The sequence below is a fragment of the Solea solea genome, chromosome 1 (genome assembly GCF_958295425.1).
Source record: "Solea solea chromosome 1, fSolSol10.1, whole genome shotgun sequence".
In the NCBI taxonomy this organism is placed as follows: Eukaryota; Metazoa; Chordata; class Actinopteri; order Pleuronectiformes; family Soleidae; genus Solea; species Solea solea.
Window position 1 is genome coordinate 28,572,843 of NC_081134.1, and position 19,889 is coordinate 28,592,731.

Consider the following 19,889-nt stretch of genomic DNA (forward strand, 5'->3'; position numbering starts at 1 on the left):
CATTTTTTTCAAACAGAGTGGCAGGCTGTTCATCCTGTGACCTACATTTCCTAGAATTGTTCCTCGTGTACTCGGACAGCGCAGCAGCAGAATGAACCCAGTTGTGTTTGTCGTGGTTCTATCAGTTCTTCGGATTTCTGCTCGAGGAGGTAAGTGAGCTGTTCACTGCACGTTTGATTTTGGTTCCAATCTAAAACGGAAACATCGCTGTAGAACCTGGTCGACCACTTTGCGCCACATGCCAATTTGACGCCCGGCTGAATTCAGACAAACTTAAATATAACATGCATATGGGAGAGGTGGCAGGCAGGCCTACGAGTGAGCAGTGACCTTTAGCACGTCAGGCTAGTTTATGCAAACTGCATCTGGATTTTCTGACAGAGAAGCAAGCTAGCAAGCTAGCAAGCTAGCAAGCTAGCAAGCTAGCAAGCTAATGCTATGTAAGTGAGAAGTGTCTGGTTTCACATGGGTAGCATTATATTTCTACATGGCTACTTGGTTAGCTAGAATGAGTCATCAAACTGTCGTGTTAGCATTATCAAACGCAGATATTGAGAACAAAACGTCCCTGATGAACACACATTTGCTTTTAGCTAGCATGAGGCTATTGTGTTGTATATACAGCATTTTTTGCTGACTCACTGTCCTCTAAAATGGCTGTAGATTTTGGTCCAGCCTGTTGAAATTCACTCAAAAAGTGTTGCTTTATGAGTTTCTTAAATTGTTCCCGTAATATATTCTTACTTTCTGTTAGCAGTGGGAATAACATTAGCATCAGGCTAACATCTTGTAGTTGCATCAGTGTTTCTTGTTTTTTCTTCTTCTACTGACTCACTATGCTTTAAAATGGCTGTAGGTTATTGAAAACACACACAGTTGTTTTAAACAAAAAAAAAAGAAGAATCAGTGGCGTGCGGTGAGGTTCATGACTGGGGAAGCACTAATGTACAAATATATGAACCCAAAATGGAAGCTTATATTTCAATTTTGACCTTAATTTAAACATTGAGTTGTTTTAAATTTTTAATTATTAAAATTGAAAATTGTGTATGGTCTAACCTTTATATGTATATATATTGTAAGTCCATGCGCCTAAGGCTTCTCCGACAATATCTCTGTCACTCAGTTGACAGATGCACATAAATAGATCACACACATTCATTAATATATTAGACAGACACTAACAGCGAGATAAAGATGTGAACATGTTCTTAAGATATCGTAGACTTAAAGTGATGTAAACTTTATAAAGTGAGTCTTTTCTGTGGCAGCCATGTTTTTATAGAAAGTGACCGTCAGTCTTGTGCTGGTTCTCAGTGCAGGGGGCCAGCAGGGGGCGTGCACAGCTCAGGCAGCTGTGACTTAAGTGTCAATGCCTCCATGTTTCCCTGTTGTCTCACAGACCATAACGTCTCCTGTGTTTTAATGACGAGGTGCATCTTACCATGCCAGCTTCAGCCTGGTCCAGAAACCATCATCCACTGGATTAATGTCAGCAGCAAAGACACCATCGTCCACTCGTTCTACAAGGACAAAGACCAGCTTTCGCGCCAGAACCTGCGCTTCAAAAACAGAACGTCACTGTTTAACAACGAGATCTCTAAAGGAAACGCCTCGCTGCAGCTGACGTCCCTGCAGATTCTGGACCAGGGAAAATACAAATGCTACACCAGCACCAAACCTGGAGTCAGCAAGGAGTCGATCATCAACCTGAGAGTGGACGGTACACATAATCACACTTTATACTCACAACACAAGACAACACAAGATTTTAGACATTTAAAGTAAGGAAATCTACACCAGCTGAAGTCTATGATAACACGTTCACGTCTTTATCTCACTGTGAGACAGACTTTATAAACCACTCACTCTCCCACACCAAACCCCATAGAGAAAATCAGTGATTTTAACATCACAGCACACAGGAGTTGTTGATCCTCCGCTGCCTCCATCACTAAGTAAAGTTGTAATTGGTGTGACTTCTGTGTTTGACATCTTTCATTAAAATGAACATAGATGACACAAACTGACCACACGAGGCAGCAGTAGACCAGTAGCTCCTGTGTTCCCGCGGGCTAAAATCACTGATTTTCTCTATGGAGTTTGGTGTAAAAAAAAAAAAAAAGAAAGATTTTAGCCACTTAGCAAAAGAGCCTATGTATATACATATATATGTATATAAATAAAGGAAATTAGGAATTGAAATGAACGCAAAGACTCTGTGGAGCCTTTGTGTTTTCCTTTAAACAGTTTGAGTGTCCTTGTGTTTCTGCAGCTCCGGTGCATAAAGTGAACGTGGTGAAGGAGGAAAACGTCGTCACCTGCAGCTCAGAGGGAATCTACCCCGAGCCTGAGCTCACCTGGTCAAACCTGACGCAGCAGCATAAACCTACAGTGCAGCAGGACTATCAGCTGCTCTATAACATCAGCAGCTCTGTGACGCTGACAGACACTGACGATAATCTGGATTATTACAGCTGCAGCGTCACAACACAAGGTGGCAGCAGCTGTAAAACCACTCTGTTTAAAACCAGTAAGTGTGTAAAAATACCTGGGTTTAGTGGCATCTGGTGGCGATGTCCTCATGGAGGAGGAGGAGCCGCTCCTGTGTCATGTAAAAGGTCACAAACACACAGTAGTTAGTGATAATGAATACATTAAAACTTCATTTTGATTTATGAAGATTGTAAGATTTAAAAGATTCACACCTAACCTTTAAGTTAAATGGATAGTTCAGGTTATTGACATGTACTGACATGTTTTAACCCTTTGCTATGATATCTTAAGAACATTTACTTTTCCAACAGGAATCTGAAGTTTGTAAACCACTCACTCTCCTACACCAAACCCCATAGAGAAAATCAGTGATTTAACATCACAGCACACATGAGTTGTTGATCCACTGCTGCCTCCATCACTAAGTTCAAATGTCTTATTTTGTCAATTTGGCATTTGAAATCCTTTGTTCAGATTTATCTCAGTGACTTAAACTCACCACACGAGGCAGTAGTAGACCAGTAGCAGACCAGCAGCTCCTGTGTTTCCGCGGGGTAAAATCACTGATTTTCTCTATGGAGTTTGGTGTGAGAAAAAATTAAAGATTTTAGCACTTAGCAAAAGACAGCTGATAAAATCAATGTCAGCTTAAGTCTGCGATATCTCAAGAGAGATATCTCTCACTGCTTAATCGCTGACTCACTCTCCCACACCAAACCCCATAGATGGTCTACTGCTGCCTCGTGTGGTCACTTTGTGTCACTGAGGTCAATCTGAAAGACGGATTTCAAACATTGAAGTCACAAAATACAATATTTGAACTTAGTGATGGAGGCAGCAGTGGATCAACAACTCCTGTGTGCTGTGATGTTAAATCACTGTTTTTCTCTATGGGGTTTGGTGTGGGAGAGTGAGTGGTTTACAAACTTCACTTCCCTGTTGGAAACAGTGAGATAAAGCAGTGAACATCATATTTTTAAGACATCGTAGATCTAATCTGACAGATTCTTCTTGTGTTCGACTGCATGTATTGGTCAGAAAAACCTGAACTAAATCTTTAATATTTGTAGTCGGACAAGACTGAAACATTTCAGAAAATCTTGATGCTATTCTAGATTCTTTTTTTTAATTTCAGCTTATATGAAAGTGTCAGAGAGTGAATACACAGTCACCTGTGGGGCTGTGAACATCAAACCTCTGTCACACCTCACCTGGACATTCAACTTCACTGAAATCATCACAAAGTGGCACGATGACCAGAACACAGTCACGCAGCCCTGGCATCAGTGGGTCAAGGATGTGTCGGAGTCAGGCAGCCTCATGCTAAGTAATCTATCTGCAGATCAGACTGGAACGTACACGTGTGAAGTCAACGACGCACAGGAGACGTTTATTTACAGCACCTTTCTGAGGATACAGACAGGTGACACAAAAACACACACACACAAATATCCACATTTATTTATTTTTTCATTTTTTAGAATTTAAAAAAACATATAGAGAAAAAATTAAACGCTTACAAATCCGAGAGAAATTCACTCAGTTTGAGACAAATGTGCCAATCAAGTGAAGAAAAAATGTCCAACTTTCTGGGAAAAACACTTACTATGTCTGGTTTTTTTTTACGCTCTATGATTTCAAATAAAACAATGTTTTTTTCTTTCTTTCTTTCAGCAAAATCACCCACTTCAACAGGAAATATATATATATATATAGCAATAGCAATAGCAATATTTTTTATATGTGTAGGTGTAGCGTTTGTGAGGCACAGAAAAGGACAAAGAACAGGTGCTCCACTTTCATTTATTTCATAATTTTATTTATTATGAATTATTCATTTGTATTATTTTATTCATTATTTTGTTTTTGTTTCAGATAATGTGACCATGCGCGAAACAGAGTAAGTTTTAACCACATAACAAACACCTCACCTGATAAAATCTACGTCAGTTTAAGTCTTTGATATCTTCACGTCTTTTTCTCACTGTGAGACAGACTTTTCCAACAGGAAACTGAAGTTTGTAAACCACTCACTCTCCCACACCAAACCCCATAGAGAAAATCAGTGCTTTTAGCTCGCGGGGACACAGGAGCTGCTGGTCTGCTGCTGCCTCATGTGGTCACTTTGTGTCACTGTGGTCAATCTGAGCGAAGAATTTTAAACACTCAAGTGACAAAATAAGACATTTGAACTTAGTGATGGAGGCAGCAGTGGATCAAAAACTCTTGTGTGCTGCGATAATAAAATTGCTGATTTCCTCTATGGGGTTTGGTGTGGGAGAGTGACTGAGAGTGAGTCGCTTTTCTTGAAAACCTGACTGAATAAGAGTACTTAAAATGCAGATCTAACACGTTATTTCACTGTGGTTCTCTTAAATATTGTCATTTCTATGAACTTGAGCTGTTTTCTGACACCAGGTGAAAATCGGATGTGGATTAAAAAAATAATAATAATAATTTCACGCATGACAAAAGCAGTTGGAGATTTTCCAGGTCAGAAGTTTCCTCAAAAGTCCAGAGACTTTTGAAAAATGTCTGGACTTACTAATATAAATAGTGAAAATTAATCGTTTCTAACAGACGTTTGGTTAAATGAATTAAAACTTAATTTTAAGGCATGATATTTATGACTTTCAGCCTTAATCTTGAATAAAAGATTGGGAAAATCATGCAAATTTGTTTTGGGACACCAATAAAATCTTCCGTGACCCCGACCCAGTGTTTGGGAACCACTGGTTCAGTTCACCCTGCAGGTGTTTTTCTTTTGCGTTTTTGATGATGACGTTCATTTCATTGTGTTTGCAGGGGCCCGGAAGTCAGACCTATGATGAATGGACTAAATGACTCGTGAACATTTTTCCGCTTCCATCGTCTGAAGGAAAAAAATATGCTGGTTGCTGGAATCATATGCTGAATTTCATTTACAGAAATGAAGCTCAAGAAATGAATAAAACGTGCTGCTGCTGCTCCACACTCGGACAAAAACACTACAGACTGTAACTTATTGAAAGTGTTTGTAAACGATATGTTTCATAAAGAAAACAGTCGTAATCTGTGTGTGAACATAGACTGTCACTGTTACAATCTGCAGTCTCACCACTAGATGCCACTCATGGGCTCATTTTGATCACATTGTCAGTGCAGTTCAATTCATAAAAAAGAAAAGGGTTTTTCTTTTGCCTAAAATAGAACTTCAGTTTGTTTTAATAAACTATTACAGCTTATGGTGTAAATTACCATTTGTGTTAAATTCAGAAGGAAAGTTCACAAAATTACAGATTGGAATGTGCGCAAATATAAACAATTCACAGGTATAAATTCTTCATTGAGTAAAGAAAAATGTATTTTAAGTCACAACTTCTCTTTTTTTTGTCTGTGATATGTAGAATTTTCTTACATTTAGTTCAGTTTTGTCTAGTTTTTCCTCATTTTAAGACTTACTACAGTACGAACATGACAACATTTTGCAAGCGAGCTTTAAGAAATCCAGCCAAGCAAAATTTGCTTACAGATAATTTTTCTTGAATCAAGAAAATTTCAACAAATTTAAGAATATTCGGCAAGAATAGTCTCATTGGGCGTTAAGTGGCTAGTACAAGCTAGCTTTAAGAAATTCTTATTTAGCAGAATTTGCTTACCACATTGACAGATTATTTTTTCTTGAATCAAGAAAATTTCAATAAATTTAACAACATTTTGCACTTATTTTTGGTAGGGCTGTACAAGCTAGCTTTAAGAAATGTAGCTAAGCATTGACAGATTATTTTTCTTGAATCAAGAAAATGTAACTTAATTTAAGAATATTCTGGAAAAGCTGTTTTGCAGTGGAGGGCCGGGCTGGTTCAATGTTTATTAAAACTCGCAATTATTGCACATATTGAACCAATACCAATAACACAGCCTATATTGCACTTAACATTAATCATTAAATTAAATTAAGCAAAACATTAATAAAATCAGTTGCAATATTTTCTCAAGGCTCTTTCAGTAACAAATTGAAAACGTTTTTTCTTCTTCTTTTTTTTAACAGGTAAACAGCAAAATGTAATTTTCCTTCAAAGCTCAATGGCAAGATAAATGCAAAAATGAAACAGCATGCATTAAAAACAAATCAGTGTGCTGCTCTGATCCTCACCAATGTCTGTCTTTTATAATAAAATTAGAAAAGTTAGTGCAAACTTGAAAAAGTGCAAAACAGTTGCATTCATTTCTTAGGCAAGATTTGTCTTTCTGTGCGTCTGTGTGTTTCATTGATGTTTCATAGTGCCTTCTTAAGTTATATTCTTTCATAACAGACACGCTGTCTCCACACACAAGACACACAGGCTTTCCTTTTACTTCGGTGAACATGTATTCTGCCTCCCACCAGTCTTGAAACCCCGTTTTCAGCGTCTACCTTCTACCTTGCCATTCTGGGGGAGAGGGAGATGAAAATTGACGGCGATGTTTAGTCCTCCACTGTGACTGTGCTGCTGCTCATGAAGAGAAGGGACCGTGCTCGCTTGCGGGCACTCGGTACGGGCCAATGCACTCGCAGTGCATCTTGGGATTTGTAGTATGATGGTGCTGCGGGCACATAATACTGCGGGCCAGTTTTAATAGTAATTAAATATCATCCCGCGGGCCAGAGACAACTCATTCACGGGCCGGATCCGGCCCACGGGCCTTGACATATGTGGGCTAATACAACATTACATTACTTGTCATTTAGCAGATGCTTTTATCCAAAGTGACTTACACTGGAATTGAGTAGAATCAGCCAGGGGTGGAGTCAAACTTGCAACCATTGTGACCACGATGTCTTTCGCACACAGGGAACCGCTCTTAACCACTGAGCCACCACCTCTGGTAATACAAGATAGCTTTAAGAATTCTTACTGAGCTAAATTTGCTCACCACATTGACAGATTATTTTTCCTGAATCATAAAATTTAAATCAATTTAAGAATATTTTAGTAGGGCTGTTTTTGCAGTGTATTCAATTCAATAGCTGCTGCGCTAATGGCCCCCGTTTTGAAGACGCCCTTTATTTGTATTTGTGATGGAACTATGGAATTTTTTAAGCACTGAAATGAAAAAAAATATTATTATTATTTATATTTTGTAAAAAACGCATCAAGGTCTGTTTGTACTGAACAATAAAACATTTCATTGATAAAGAAGAAATAATTTTTTCATTGGTCAGCTCAACGAGACATCCTTTTGTAGTGCACCCACATGGTGCACTACATATAGATAGATATAGATAGTGGACAAAAAGGATGCAAGGGGAACCTTTGTGGCCGGAGCTGTTGCGGTTCGGGTGGCCTCAGGCAGGGGCGTCTGCCCACATCTCAGATGCAACCTGTACACCAGAATGAGCGCTCCGTGTCTTCATTGTCGCTGCATTATATCTGTTCTAACAGAACTGTATTTGATACGTGGTCAAACACTGTGGGACGCGTAACACTTTCATCTGGCGTCATGGTCATTCGCTGTAAAAGCTCTTTGTGACCACATCATTCCCCTCAGTTGCTAAATTTAGCATCACTCAATCATCTCCTTCAATGTAAATCATATTAATTTAAAGTTGCGGGAAAGAGAATTAAAATGCGTAGTTAGAAGAAGTCAAGTATGCTACAAATACTGATGCTAACGGCTATGCTAACAGCCAGAATATGGATGTATTATGGTGTTTGGGCTGGAAATTATGTCGAAGATGATGAAGAAGAAGATGATACTAGCACGTTCCAGGGCCGGTTCTTGGTAAGCATACATTAGGGGGCAGTCAGAAATCTTAAGGGGGCTTTGTTTTCAGAATCTTCTGAGAACTGAACTGAAGAAGCCTCTTGGATGAGAGAAGTGAGTGAAACGTCCTCAACTTCATCAAGCAAATCCAGTCGCCCACAGCTAACTACTGAAGATTATGACTATGATTATCTGATGAAATAGTTAACATCGTGTGTGTCCCCCTGGTTATTGTCCTTAGTCAAGCCTCTATCCCTCAACCATACTTCAAAAGTTGTATCTCCTCAACGTGGACAGAACTGAAACAGGTTCTGATTTGGCTCACGAAAGGCAGCAGTAGACCAGCAGCTCCTGTGTCCCCGCCAGCTAAAATCACTGATTTTCTCTACAGACTTCTCTATGGTTGGTTTCCTGTTGGAAGAGTGAGATAAAGACGTGAACATGTTCTTAAGATATCATAGACTTTGTTTGCATAGGTTTTTATAAGTCTTAGTCGGGTTCTTGGTGATTACTGAGTAGATAGTAGTCAGAGTATGTCTCTCTGAAATAGTTTAGTGTGTCTGCTGATGCATTTTTCAATCAATGGAGGGAGGTGGAGATTTCTGGGAAAAGAAAATGCTGCCCTGCTGCTCAAACCAGTTGTACCAGGCTGTTGTCAGGCTCAGAGACGGATCTGATGACTGAGCTGAAGTTTACTTTACCGCCGCCAATGTCAACGATGGTGGCACACACCGGTCTTCTCCTCTGTTCCCTCCTGCTGATCGTCTCTGCAACAGAAAAAAACGGTAAGACGTCCAGCGTATTCAGAAAATGGCATTTATACATGACAAGCTCACAGTATTCAGGAGTTTTTAGTGTGAACAAGCTGCTGAATCACCAAAACTCCCGTGGAGGATAAAGCAAAGTGGTAGAAAATGAATGGATGTTTGCATAATCTCTGACGATACATTTCTTCCAGATTCTCCTGAATGTGTCTTCCATTTTCTGTGTTTCCAGAGTTTACGATCACTTGCCAAACGTCAACGGACTGCGTGCTCCCCTGTCGGTTCCAGTCTGACGGCAAAGGTGCGAGGATCATGTGGTACAAAAAGAAAGCCGTGGTGAGCTGCACGCGCTACGGCAACACCAGCTTCGTTGTCGGCCACAACTCGCCGGCCGATAAGTACAGAGGGAGGACGGGGCTGTTCGCTGACCAAGTCCTGGAGGGAAACGCGACGCTCCTGCTGAAGAACGTCACTCCGCACGACGAGGGGAGATACTACTGCATCACAATGACCGCACCTCGCACTGATGAATCTGGAATCATCGCACTGGTCATAGAAGGTACAGGTTTTTGTTTTCTTCAACGTACACTGTAGCATTTTTGACCACTAGCAGCTGATTTAAGCTGTTGTTACAATTCCTGTCAGTGTTAGACCTATCAAACTAAATGTAGAATTTGTACGGTTGCCCAATGTCTTGAGTTCAGTTGACCACAGCATAACTGTGCTTCCAAAGTCAAAGTTCAGTTCTAATCCAAGAGTCTTCCTCAGAAGTTCAGTTCTCATTCAAGAGGCTTCGGAAGTTATTCAGTTCAGTTCTCATTCAAGAGGCTTCAAAGGTTCTTCAGAAGGTCAGTTATCATCCAAGAAGCTTCTACAGTTCTTCAGAAGTTCTGTTCTCATTCAAGAGGCTTCAGAAGTTCAGTTCTCAACTCTTGGATGAAAGGTGAAACTCAAGCTCAAGCAAGTCCAGTTGCCTACAGCTAACTCCTGAAGATGACTATGACCTGGATGAGTGAGAACCTTCAGATATATCTAGATAAGCCACAGTCAGTTTTATGGTCAGTCATGAAAAGGTTGTCTCTTCATATCGAAAACTTCACCTCTAACTATAACACCTTCAAATCATAACATCGTTACCATTGGCTCTTTACTTTTTTTTTAGGTCCTGTGCGAGAGGTAGACGTGGAGTTGAGTGGAAAGGTGGTCATCTGTGCAGCTGAAGGCATCTACCCAGCTCCTACACTCACCTGGTCTACAGATCCCCCAACTGATGTTCAACTCCTCAAGAGCAAAACGAACACGCACAAAAACAAACTGGGAATCTACGATATTCACAGTTCCCTGAAGCTAACGACAAACATCAGAGGTCATACTTACATCTGCAGTGTAGCCAATGACGTCAACAACAAAACAGTTTTTCTGAAACATGAAGGTAATTCAGGTCAAAATCTTTGGTGTGAAGTTTTCTTTTTGCTAAGATTTTAAGAAACTTACTTTGTGTCTGTAGACTCAGTTGTTGCACCTGGATATGGCAGGGTGACGATTTTCTGCAGTTTGCCTTACACCGCTCTTCAGAGCTATAACCTCACGTGGATATTCGGACGTTCGGAGGCAATTGCATTGATGAGAGTCGTGGATGAGAATTCACAGGTGGAGATCCAGGACCAGTGGAGGCATTATGTCGCTGGCAACGTCTCGTTTTTGGACGGCCTGCAGCTGCAGAGCCTGACACCAGAGCACAAGGGAAACTACACGTGTGTGGTCAGCACACCCGATAAGACGTACATCACCTGGACCAACGTCACGATCATTGAAGGTAACTATGCCAAAGATACTACAAACATCTAACAGGTTCTGTTCTGGTTCACATAGCCGATTTTGAAATGTTCCAAAAAGTCGTTCAAAGGGGAATGCGGATGAGAACACTGAGGCTCCACCACGCCCCCCCACAGGCCACCTACCAGCCTTCAGGGGGCACTATTCATCACCAGAGTAACTTACCAGATGAACATTATCGTACAGTCTACATGCAGTATCTGACCAGTAGCTGAGCAGTCTCTTGAGGTGACTTTACTGCCACCTGCTGGTCAATAACATACTTTTACTGTGTTGATAGATTCATTTTCCCCTGGGTTGATATCTACAAATCAAACTGACCGGTCAGATCTCGGAATATTGATTTTACTGTTGTTTAAAGTCATGTATGCGAGTTTTCAACCCATAATATTAACATTATTTCACATTTCAGAGCCAATCCAGTACATGTACATCTTCATCATCATTGGACTGATAATGGCGTTGGGTCTCTCGTACGTAGGTTTCGGATGTAAAAGTGAGTTTTTTTGCATCGTAACATATTTTGAATAAATATATATTTATATATTAATGATAAAATAATATATAAATACATAACTGCAAATCTTACTCTCACTGTAGCTGAGAATATAAATATAAATGTCTTGTTAGAACATGAAACCTTGCGATTTTTTTTAAGCTTTACTCTTTTTACAGTCAGAAAATTAAAAAGAGCGAGAGAAGAAAGCACTGAGGCAATCATGGAGAATTTAAGAACCGCGCAAGACAACGACATTTGGGCCACCAATGTTGCCGATGCCGCCGATGCCACCGGTGCCGCAGACACTGCTGATGCCGAAAACGCCAGAGAAGAAGGAGATGAGTGAAAATAAACAAAAACCCTTTTTTGATTGAAAAAAGAATCAGAAATTAGTCATTTATTAGGGATGAGTATTTGAGTCAAACTCCAGCGTGAGCATGAGAGCTAGAGAAAGAAATGCTGGGTTCACAGCACGTTGAGCTATCAAGGTGCATTCAAGAAACCTCCTAAATGCCACCACTTCACTGTGCAAACACACATGAAGTACACAACCTAAACTAAAAACTAAACTAAAAAAAAAAAAATTAAACACATCATTCAGTGTGAGTCACGCGCACTCACTCATCATTCATAAAGTTGATGCATTCACTAACAAACTCCTTTGATAAGAGATTGAATCCTGGCGCCGCTACTGGTTACAACATGAAAACCTGCAGCTTATATTCAAGTGCGGCCTATATATGTACAAAAATTATAAAATTTAGCTGGTGCGGCTTATAGTCAGGTGCACTCAATAGGCCGAAATTTACGGTATGTTTAAGCGACTTTATTTCCCGACGATAATGAGGGTGAATGTGTCATTATTATCATTATTCATACTGTGACTGTGTGTATCTGTTCTTATATCCCGGGAATTTTAGTTTGTTTGTTCGTTTGTATTCTTTGTTAAAAAGCCAAATCATGAGAAACATTGGATTTAGTTTTACACAAATACAAAAAAAAGTGTACATACACTGTGTATCGAGTGAAATTTAAACATAAAGCAGGGTTTTTTTGGTTTGATTTGTAAAATATTTTTTAAATGAAATGTAAATATATATATTTTCTTACAGTTTAATATTCCTGTAATTTTGTATAAAATAAAATCAAAAAAAGTTCACCTGTTAAATATGCTGACTCTGACTGATGTTTTGTGGATTTTATCTTGTCTTTGTGGTTTATGTGTGGCTGCAATAAAAAATCATATATTTCTCTGCTGATTCATCACCTAATGGCAAATTTAAATGCATTTAAATGCTATGTAAACTTTATGTAGCCAGTGAGAAGAAGTGAGTCAACTGAAACCTCACGCATTGTTTAAAACAAACACTTGTGGAACTGATGTCCTGCGTTCCTGTTGTAATAATCTGCTCAGACCATTCGGACAACATGTCATTTGATCATTAACAATACAAAAGTGCATACTGTTGTATGTTACAAGGAAGTAAACTAATAAAAAGAATCAAATGAAATGAATATCTGCTGAGTGTAAATGTTTATTCAAACCACACTGATAAAATTAAAATAGTGATATAACGACACACAGCTATACAGCAAAAAAAAGAGGTCAATCAAATGTAATAAAGAAGCAACAAGTCACATGACCAGTGACAGTGTCAGTGTCAGTGTGTGTGTGTGTGTGCGATTCCCTGTTAGAGCAGACGGGGGTTCTCCTCTCTGTAGTCGTGTTTGTCTCCTTGGAAAGGCAGAGGCGGTGGGTGGTTACAGATTCCCATCAGGAAGATGATGATGGTGCCGAGTGTCATGACCGGAGTGACCAGGAAGAGACAGAGGCGATCCACGGTGCGAGCGATGCCGCTCCAGTTATCCTTCTCCTGATGATTCAGGAAAAAAATACATTTGTGATTATCACAACGTTGACGATTCACCGCTAACAATATCACACCCTCGAGGAATTACAGCTACCGATATCATAACTGAGAGCAACTAGAGAGGCTGATATCACAACCTCAGGTTGCTACGGATACCAGTATTACAACCTTGTGTATCTACCGATATCACAACCTTCAGAATCTACTGATATCAAAACCTTGAGTATCTACTTAGACCAATATCACAACCTTGAGAATCTACCAATATAACAACCTTGAGTATCTACTGAGACTGATATCTCAACCTTGAGTATATACTGATATGAAAACCTTCAGAATCTACTGAGACTGATATTACATCGAGTATGTATCAATACCGATATCATAACCTTGAGTATTTACTGAAACCGATATTACAACATTGAGTATGTATCAATACCAATATCACAACCTTGAGTATCTACTGATATCGCAACCTTGAGTATCTAATGAGATCACAACATTGAGTATCTACTGAGACCGATATCACAACATTGAGTATCTATCGATACCAATATCACAACCTTTTGTCTAGTTTAAGGCACTCCCTCCATTGACAGATTATTTTTCTTAACACAGGAACATTTACATAAATGTAAGAATATTTGGCATATTTCTAGTCGGGCTATTTTAAGTTTGCAGACTTTGGTCCTCGTGTGTGTGTGTGTGTGTGTGTGTGTATGTATGTATGTGTGTGTGTGACCTCGTTGTAGTCGTTCTTGTTTCGCATGTGTTTGATGATGTAATTCGCTCCGTCCACCGCAGGCTTGATCTCTGCGTACAGCTGGTCTGTCAAATCTCCATCTGTCTGTGGATTCACCACTACACACGCACACAAACACACACACACACACACACATACGCACACACACGTTTTAATATCTACCTTTAGAAACCTTGTGAGTGTGTTCTCAGGCTCGACTGCTCGTACCTGCAGCAGGCGTGGTGCGTGTCCTCAGTCCGTGTCTCACTGACTGTTTCTCAAACATGAGCTCGCTGCGGGACTTGACCGTGTAGTATTCCTCGGCCTTTGCGATGTAACCCACAGAGCTGGATCGCCGCGGCAACGCCCCGTCCCAGTGCGGCTCCGCGTCCGCAGGGTGGGACATGCGCAGGATCCGAGGCAGACGCTCCAGGAAGATCTGAAGTGATAAAAATGTAAATAAAGCATTTGATAGACGATATACGATATACTTTATCTTACCCACCGCTAATTTAAAGCACACATATATTATTATTTGTTTACAATTACAGCAGTAAATCATGAGCTGATAAATGTGGAAACGTGTGGCTTTATTTACCCTCTTGGTCCACTCTGTCATGACGTGTGTGCTCGGTGTCCTGAAGTGCAGGTTGAGAACAACCACACAGTTCAGCACGACCACGGTGACCAACACCATGATGAACATCAAATACCTGTAAACACAAACACATGAAATCTATGACAATTGAATGAAGTACTTTCCTGTATTAGAAACAAAAAAAAAAGCTTTGAGCTTGAAAAATAAGGAAATACTTCATGTACGGTGAGTTTACTCTGAAGGAGGAATCACACAGACTTGGAGGATATCCTCTCTTTTATGTGTTACTTACTTCACAATAAGTGGCACAGACAAGGATGTTTCTGGAAGTCTTTGAGAAATCAGCAGCAGGAAGACAGACTGAGCCAGGAGAACTGAGATGGACAAGGTCATCTTCTCACCACCTTTATATAAATATACAGATGTGGGTATGTGTAAATTCATTGATTATTAATCATCAGTTCCACGGCTGCCAGCAAAACAAATAATAAATATCTAGACCTACTTAAGTCTAGGACATCTTAAAACTGTTAAGACAGACTTTGCCAACAGGGAACTCAAGTTTGTAAACCACCCACTCTCCCACACCAAACCCCATAGAGAAAATCATTGATTTAACATCACAGCACACAGGAGCTGTTGATCCACTGCTGCCTCCATCACTGAGTTCAAAGTGTTATTTTGCGACATTCAGCGTTTGAAATCCTTTGTTTAGATTTACCTCAGTGACAGAAAGTGACCACACGAGGAAGCAGTGGACCAACTAAAATCTGTTGGTGTTTTTCTGTCATTACTGTCAGCCATGTTACAAAAAACCCAAACTTTCCCTTAAATACTATATGAAGACACTTTACTGACTGTCAGCAGGAAGGTAGTAGACGAGCGAGGCCAGGAAGGAGATGAGCACACAGGGGATGATGATGTTGACGATGTAGAACAGAGGTTTGCGTTTGATGACCAGGTAAAAGGTGATGTCCTGGTGCTTGTTGCTCTCCATGGGAATGTGTTTGTACGTGTTCCTCTTGGCTGGTCGGTGGTTGATCTCCCACTCGCCGTTTTCTGTGCGGAGCAACGTCGGAGGCACAAAAACAAGTGAATGAGTGAGAATGAGAAGCGTTTAAGGCGACGTGTGAGTCCAACATCGGGGCTAACTGGCTCTACAAACAGACAGTTTGTCAGGGTCACATTTTTCTCAGATGAATTGATTCCAAAATAACTAAAATTACTGTCATTAAGCTGACACTGGGTAGCATCATTAAGTGCATTATAATAACCACAATCCAGAATATTGATATAAATTGATAAAGACTAAATATACTATTTATTTTCAGTTAAAACCTTTAATAAGCAAATATTTCTTGACCTGAACAAAATCTTAACTGAAAATCAGCTAAATATATGTGTCAAACAGACCGGATTTCGCTCTGATTTCTAAAAATCAGCATCAGCCAAAAACAAAATGGGAAGGAAACCCCATTGGTCGACCTCTAGATACAACAAAAGCTAATGGCTTTTGTTGTATCTTTGTGTATACTATTAATTTTACACACTGAACCTTTAAGTACACGGTTAAAGAATGCTTAATGTGAATGTCGGATCCCCTCAAAGAGAAGTGTGTCACCTGTAAAACTCGCAGGGTCAATGATGATCCACTCCACCGTCCATTTACTGGTCTCGTCCTCCTCCTCCTTCAGCAACATTCTGATCTCCTTTGCGTTGTAGGTCAAAGAGCTGCAAAGCAACATGGGAAATGAAGTTGCTCTATTGTCTCATTTACCCCCAGTTTTAGTGTAAATCCTGTGTGATTGTGTGGTTACGTGAATTTGAGCGTGCAGTTCTGCCAGTCGAAGGGGAAGTAGTTGACGTTGATGGAGCAGGAGGAGCGGAAGATGGCGGGAGGAAGCCAATAACAGAGACCAGTGTTGCCCACCAGCACGTTCGAGTAATACGCCACCTGGAACTGAGCGTCGTTACTGAGAGGACACACGGGGAAGAGAAACGTAAAGACATTTAAAACATTACTGACGTAACCAAAACAAAAAAGACATAAACATGAAGTCAACAAAGAAGTTACTAAATATAACATTACAAAAACATCACAAAAAAAGGTATGAAATGTAAAATTACAAAAAAACATTACTCACGTAAACAAAAAGTGACAAATTTTAACATTTAAAAACATCACTTATGCAACCAAAAAAGTTATATAAACAAAAAAACTTAACTTGAGTCGCTAAAAATATAAAATATAACGTTACAAAAACATTCCTTAAGTGACCAAAACCATATTATGAAATTTGTAATGTGAACTTGTAATGTCACAAATGACCTTATTTCACCTTAAAAAAAAGTTACAAAAACATTACCAAAAAATGCAAGAAACATCACTTACGTTACCAAATGGAATTAAATATTATACATAGATAAAATTATGGATTTTGTTTTCGCTTAAAAAAAAAAAAAAATAATAATAATTTAGGCTCCCATCACCTTGGGGACAAAAATGTCCCGTCTGTAAAAACTATTAAATAAATGCTATTTTTCATTTTTAATGAATCAATGTTTTTTTAACATCAAACCTGATTATGTGTATATATGTATATGTATATATACACACACATATATACAGTATATATACATATATATACACACATATACATATATGTACATATAAGTCATAAAAATGACTTGTGTTACCACATTTACTGCTCCAAAAAACATTACTTACATTGCCCAAAAATTAACCCTTTTTTTTATTTTGTTTGTAACATTACAAAAAGTATGATAACTGTGCAAGAAAATTCACTTAATACTGATACAAAAAGTAGTATTACTTAACACACAAGGAAATGTAATACTACAAAAACGTGACTTTAGTTTTAGTTTCAAAACTAAACATTTTTAAATAATATAAATAATAATAATAATAATAATTAAAAAAAGAGGATCTCACTTGTTTTCCAGAACGATCTCCGGCAGCCAAACCATACTGGGCGGCAGACGCAGCATTTCAATCCCATCAAACTCTGATGAGTTCCACGAGAGTCGGTAATCAGTCCACATCTAACACACAAACACACACAGTCATTTACATGTGAACACCAATGGTGTGGATTAAATATGGAGGAAGCGTTGTGTCAATGTTTTCACGTACATGATCGATCCATACGTTTGTCAGCAGCGTCTCGTCCACTTCTTTCTGCACATGAAAGGACAACAAACGTTGGTGTGAATCTGAATAACTATTTCACACACACACAAAATAAGGGTGTATGTACCAGAGAGATGAGGTTGGAGAGTGTGAGGGCGAGGTAAACGTCGACGGCTTCCTGCTGTGTCTCCACTGGACGCAGCTCCTTGTTGTATCCCCGCACTTTGAACAGGTAGTGGATGAGACGCTCCTCCTCGTTCCTGCCCCAGCACTCTGACACACACACACACACAAAACGGTTTGCAGGTGTTTTGATCCTCACAAACATGCATGCACAAACTCTAAAACTAAACCCTTAGAAATGAGGTTCTGCCTTGTACCCTGTTCTTTTTAGGACCAGGTTTTGGTCTCCCTGAGGACTACTGGTCCTGACAAGGTGAGCGTTTATGACACACACACAGTCTGGTTTCCATGACTTCAGAGGACATTACATTGACTTGCATACATTTCCTGGTGACTTAATCTAACCTTAACTATAACTACTACTGACCTAATCTTAACACGTGTGTGTGTGTGTGTGTGTGTGTGAATACTTTGTCGCTGCTCATATTTCAGACCCTCACAGCAGCTGCTCAGCTTCAGACTGGAAGTGACAGACATTTCCCTTCTCCGTGCAGCCGTGTTTGTTTGTTTGTTTACATCATATTCTCATTTATGTTTACATCATAGGCATTATGTGCACAAACTGAACAGACACTGTCTTCTGTGTTAATCTGTCACTGGTTGCACCAAATTAAGGAGTCTTAAAAAAAACAACAATTACTTTAAGAAGATAAGAAGTTACATTGTTCAATAAAAAGTTAAATAACAAAAAGTCAAGTTTAGTCTGGTTTCCTTAATTAAGTAAGGTTTTTTGTCCATAAAATGAGGTCAGGGTTTCCTAAACCTTAACTTTATTCAATTTGAATGATTTATTTGTTATTAAGGAGCAAAGAAACCCAAAAGTATTCACATTCAAGAAGTTGAAACATCAGGAAAACATGTATTTACATTATGTGTGGTAAATGACTTAATATGTCCTTATTTGTTGACTTTAACAAACATCTGATCAGATTAAAAACACATTTTTGTAATTTTTCTCACACGAGACAACAAACGGGTATACAACAGGCGTACAGTATAACTCACAGAATGCAAATAATGCAGAATAAACGCATTGAATAGTAAATAAAGACTATTAAAATGTAGACGCGAAAACGCTGGAAGAACAATGTAGGTTGGTATAAATGAGAGTTTGAGACAGTTGGATTTTGAGAGATTAACCACAATAAGAGTGAGTCACGTGACAAACAGTAAAAATAATAACATCAGATGAGATTATTTTTAATATTTCAAACTCACCAGATGAGAAGAGTGCGAGGAGGAGGACGGTGGTGGACACAAGTGCTCGCTGGAGCGCCATGGCCGAGGAGTGAAGAGTGTGAACAGCCAGAGGACTCAGAGTGAGTGAGTGAGTGACAGGAGGCAGCTGCAGAAACACAGAGGAGAAAATAGAAAAGAGGCAGAGCAGGCGGCTGCGGTCACCTCCACTCTGTGGACACTAAAACACACACACACCGGCTGTGAGCTGAGAAAACAAACATTTGGTTTCCTGGTTTATTACTAAAGCACCAAAAACTAACTGTTAACTACTTTGCTATCGATTCATCTGAAAAATAAAACAACATTTATTATTTCTTCGCCTTGACGCGTCAGCGTGTCGATTACAGGAGTAGGGAATTGAACCCACAACCTTCAAGAAGAAGAAAAAGAAGTTACTCACCTGGAGAAAGTGAACATTCAGATGACGACCGCAACTTTATCCTTTATGTTTTGTTGTTTGTAAACCAAATATACGTTTCACTCCACTAGATGGCACCACTTGCATACTGTCACTCGCATCAGGATATGATTTAAAGTGTACATTAAATCCCTAAAACTACTGTATAATGTGTGTCTAGTAGTGTTATTTGTTGATCCAGGTGCAAATATTCATTAAGTTTAGTGTGAACTATTGAAATCAGTGCATCTGCCGCCCTCTGCGGTCAAACACCAAATCAAATTCTGACATTGGTTTAGCAAGACTTATCAAATCAAACATCAAATATTGGATTTGTCTCTCTCTGAACGGGTCAAAATCTTCTATCACAGGCCTGATTTCTCCTA

At 39.4% G+C, this 19,889-nt stretch overlaps 2 protein-coding genes across 2 annotated transcripts; one reads left to right on the forward strand and one right to left on the reverse strand.

The window, feature by feature from the left end:
• The first annotated feature begins 8,858 nt into the window (after positions 1-8,858).
• LOC131468942 (V-set domain-containing T-cell activation inhibitor 1-like) lies at positions 8,859-11,720 on the forward strand. Its single transcript, XM_058643658.1, has 6 exons — positions 8,859-9,008; positions 9,220-9,546; positions 10,150-10,419; positions 10,495-10,803; positions 11,236-11,319; positions 11,499-11,720. Exons 1-6 carry the CDS (start codon positions 8,900-8,902, stop codon positions 11,666-11,668), a joined length of 1,269 nt encoding a protein of 422 aa, XP_058499641.1. The 5' UTR covers positions 8,859-8,899; the 3' UTR covers positions 11,669-11,720.
• Positions 11,721-12,839: 1,119 nt separating this feature from the next.
• Positions 12,840-19,215, reverse strand: chrnd (cholinergic receptor, nicotinic, delta (muscle)). The gene is made up of 12 exons (XM_058643649.1): positions 19,086-19,215; positions 17,812-17,957; positions 17,688-17,732; positions 17,487-17,596; positions 16,351-16,506; positions 16,155-16,264; positions 15,392-15,592; positions 14,826-14,937; positions 14,534-14,648; positions 14,164-14,374; positions 13,936-14,054; positions 12,840-13,196 (listed from the first exon to the last, which is right to left on the reverse strand). Exons 1-12 carry the CDS (start codon positions 19,144-19,146, stop codon positions 13,014-13,016), a joined length of 1,569 nt encoding a protein of 522 aa, XP_058499632.1. The 5' UTR covers positions 19,147-19,215; the 3' UTR covers positions 12,840-13,013.
• Positions 19,216-19,889: the final 674 nt, after the last annotated feature.

Excerpts from the sequence above, each read along its gene's own strand:
- chrnd (XM_058643649.1), bottom strand. The coding sequence starts at position 19,146 with ATGGCGCTCCAGCGAGCACTTGTGTCCACCACCGTCCTCCTCCTCGCA. Across the intron at positions 17,597-17,687 it reads CAAACGTATGGATCGATCAT|ATGTGGACTGATTACCGACT; the intron begins GTACGTGAAAAC and ends TTTGTGTGTTAG. Across the intron at positions 14,055-14,163 it reads ACGCACCACGCCTGCTGCAG|TGGTGAATCCACAGACAGAT; the intron begins GTACGAGCAGTC and ends GTGCGTGTGTAG.
- LOC131468942 (XM_058643658.1), top strand. The coding sequence starts at position 8,900 with ATGACTGAGCTGAAGTTTACTTTACCGCCGCCAATGTCAACGATGGTG. Across the intron at positions 9,547-10,149 it reads CATCGCACTGGTCATAGAAG|GTCCTGTGCGAGAGGTAGAC; the intron begins GTACAGGTTTTT and ends CTTTTTTTTTAG. Across the intron at positions 10,420-10,494 it reads AGTTTTTCTGAAACATGAAG|ACTCAGTTGTTGCACCTGGA; the intron begins GTAATTCAGGTC and ends TTGTGTCTGTAG.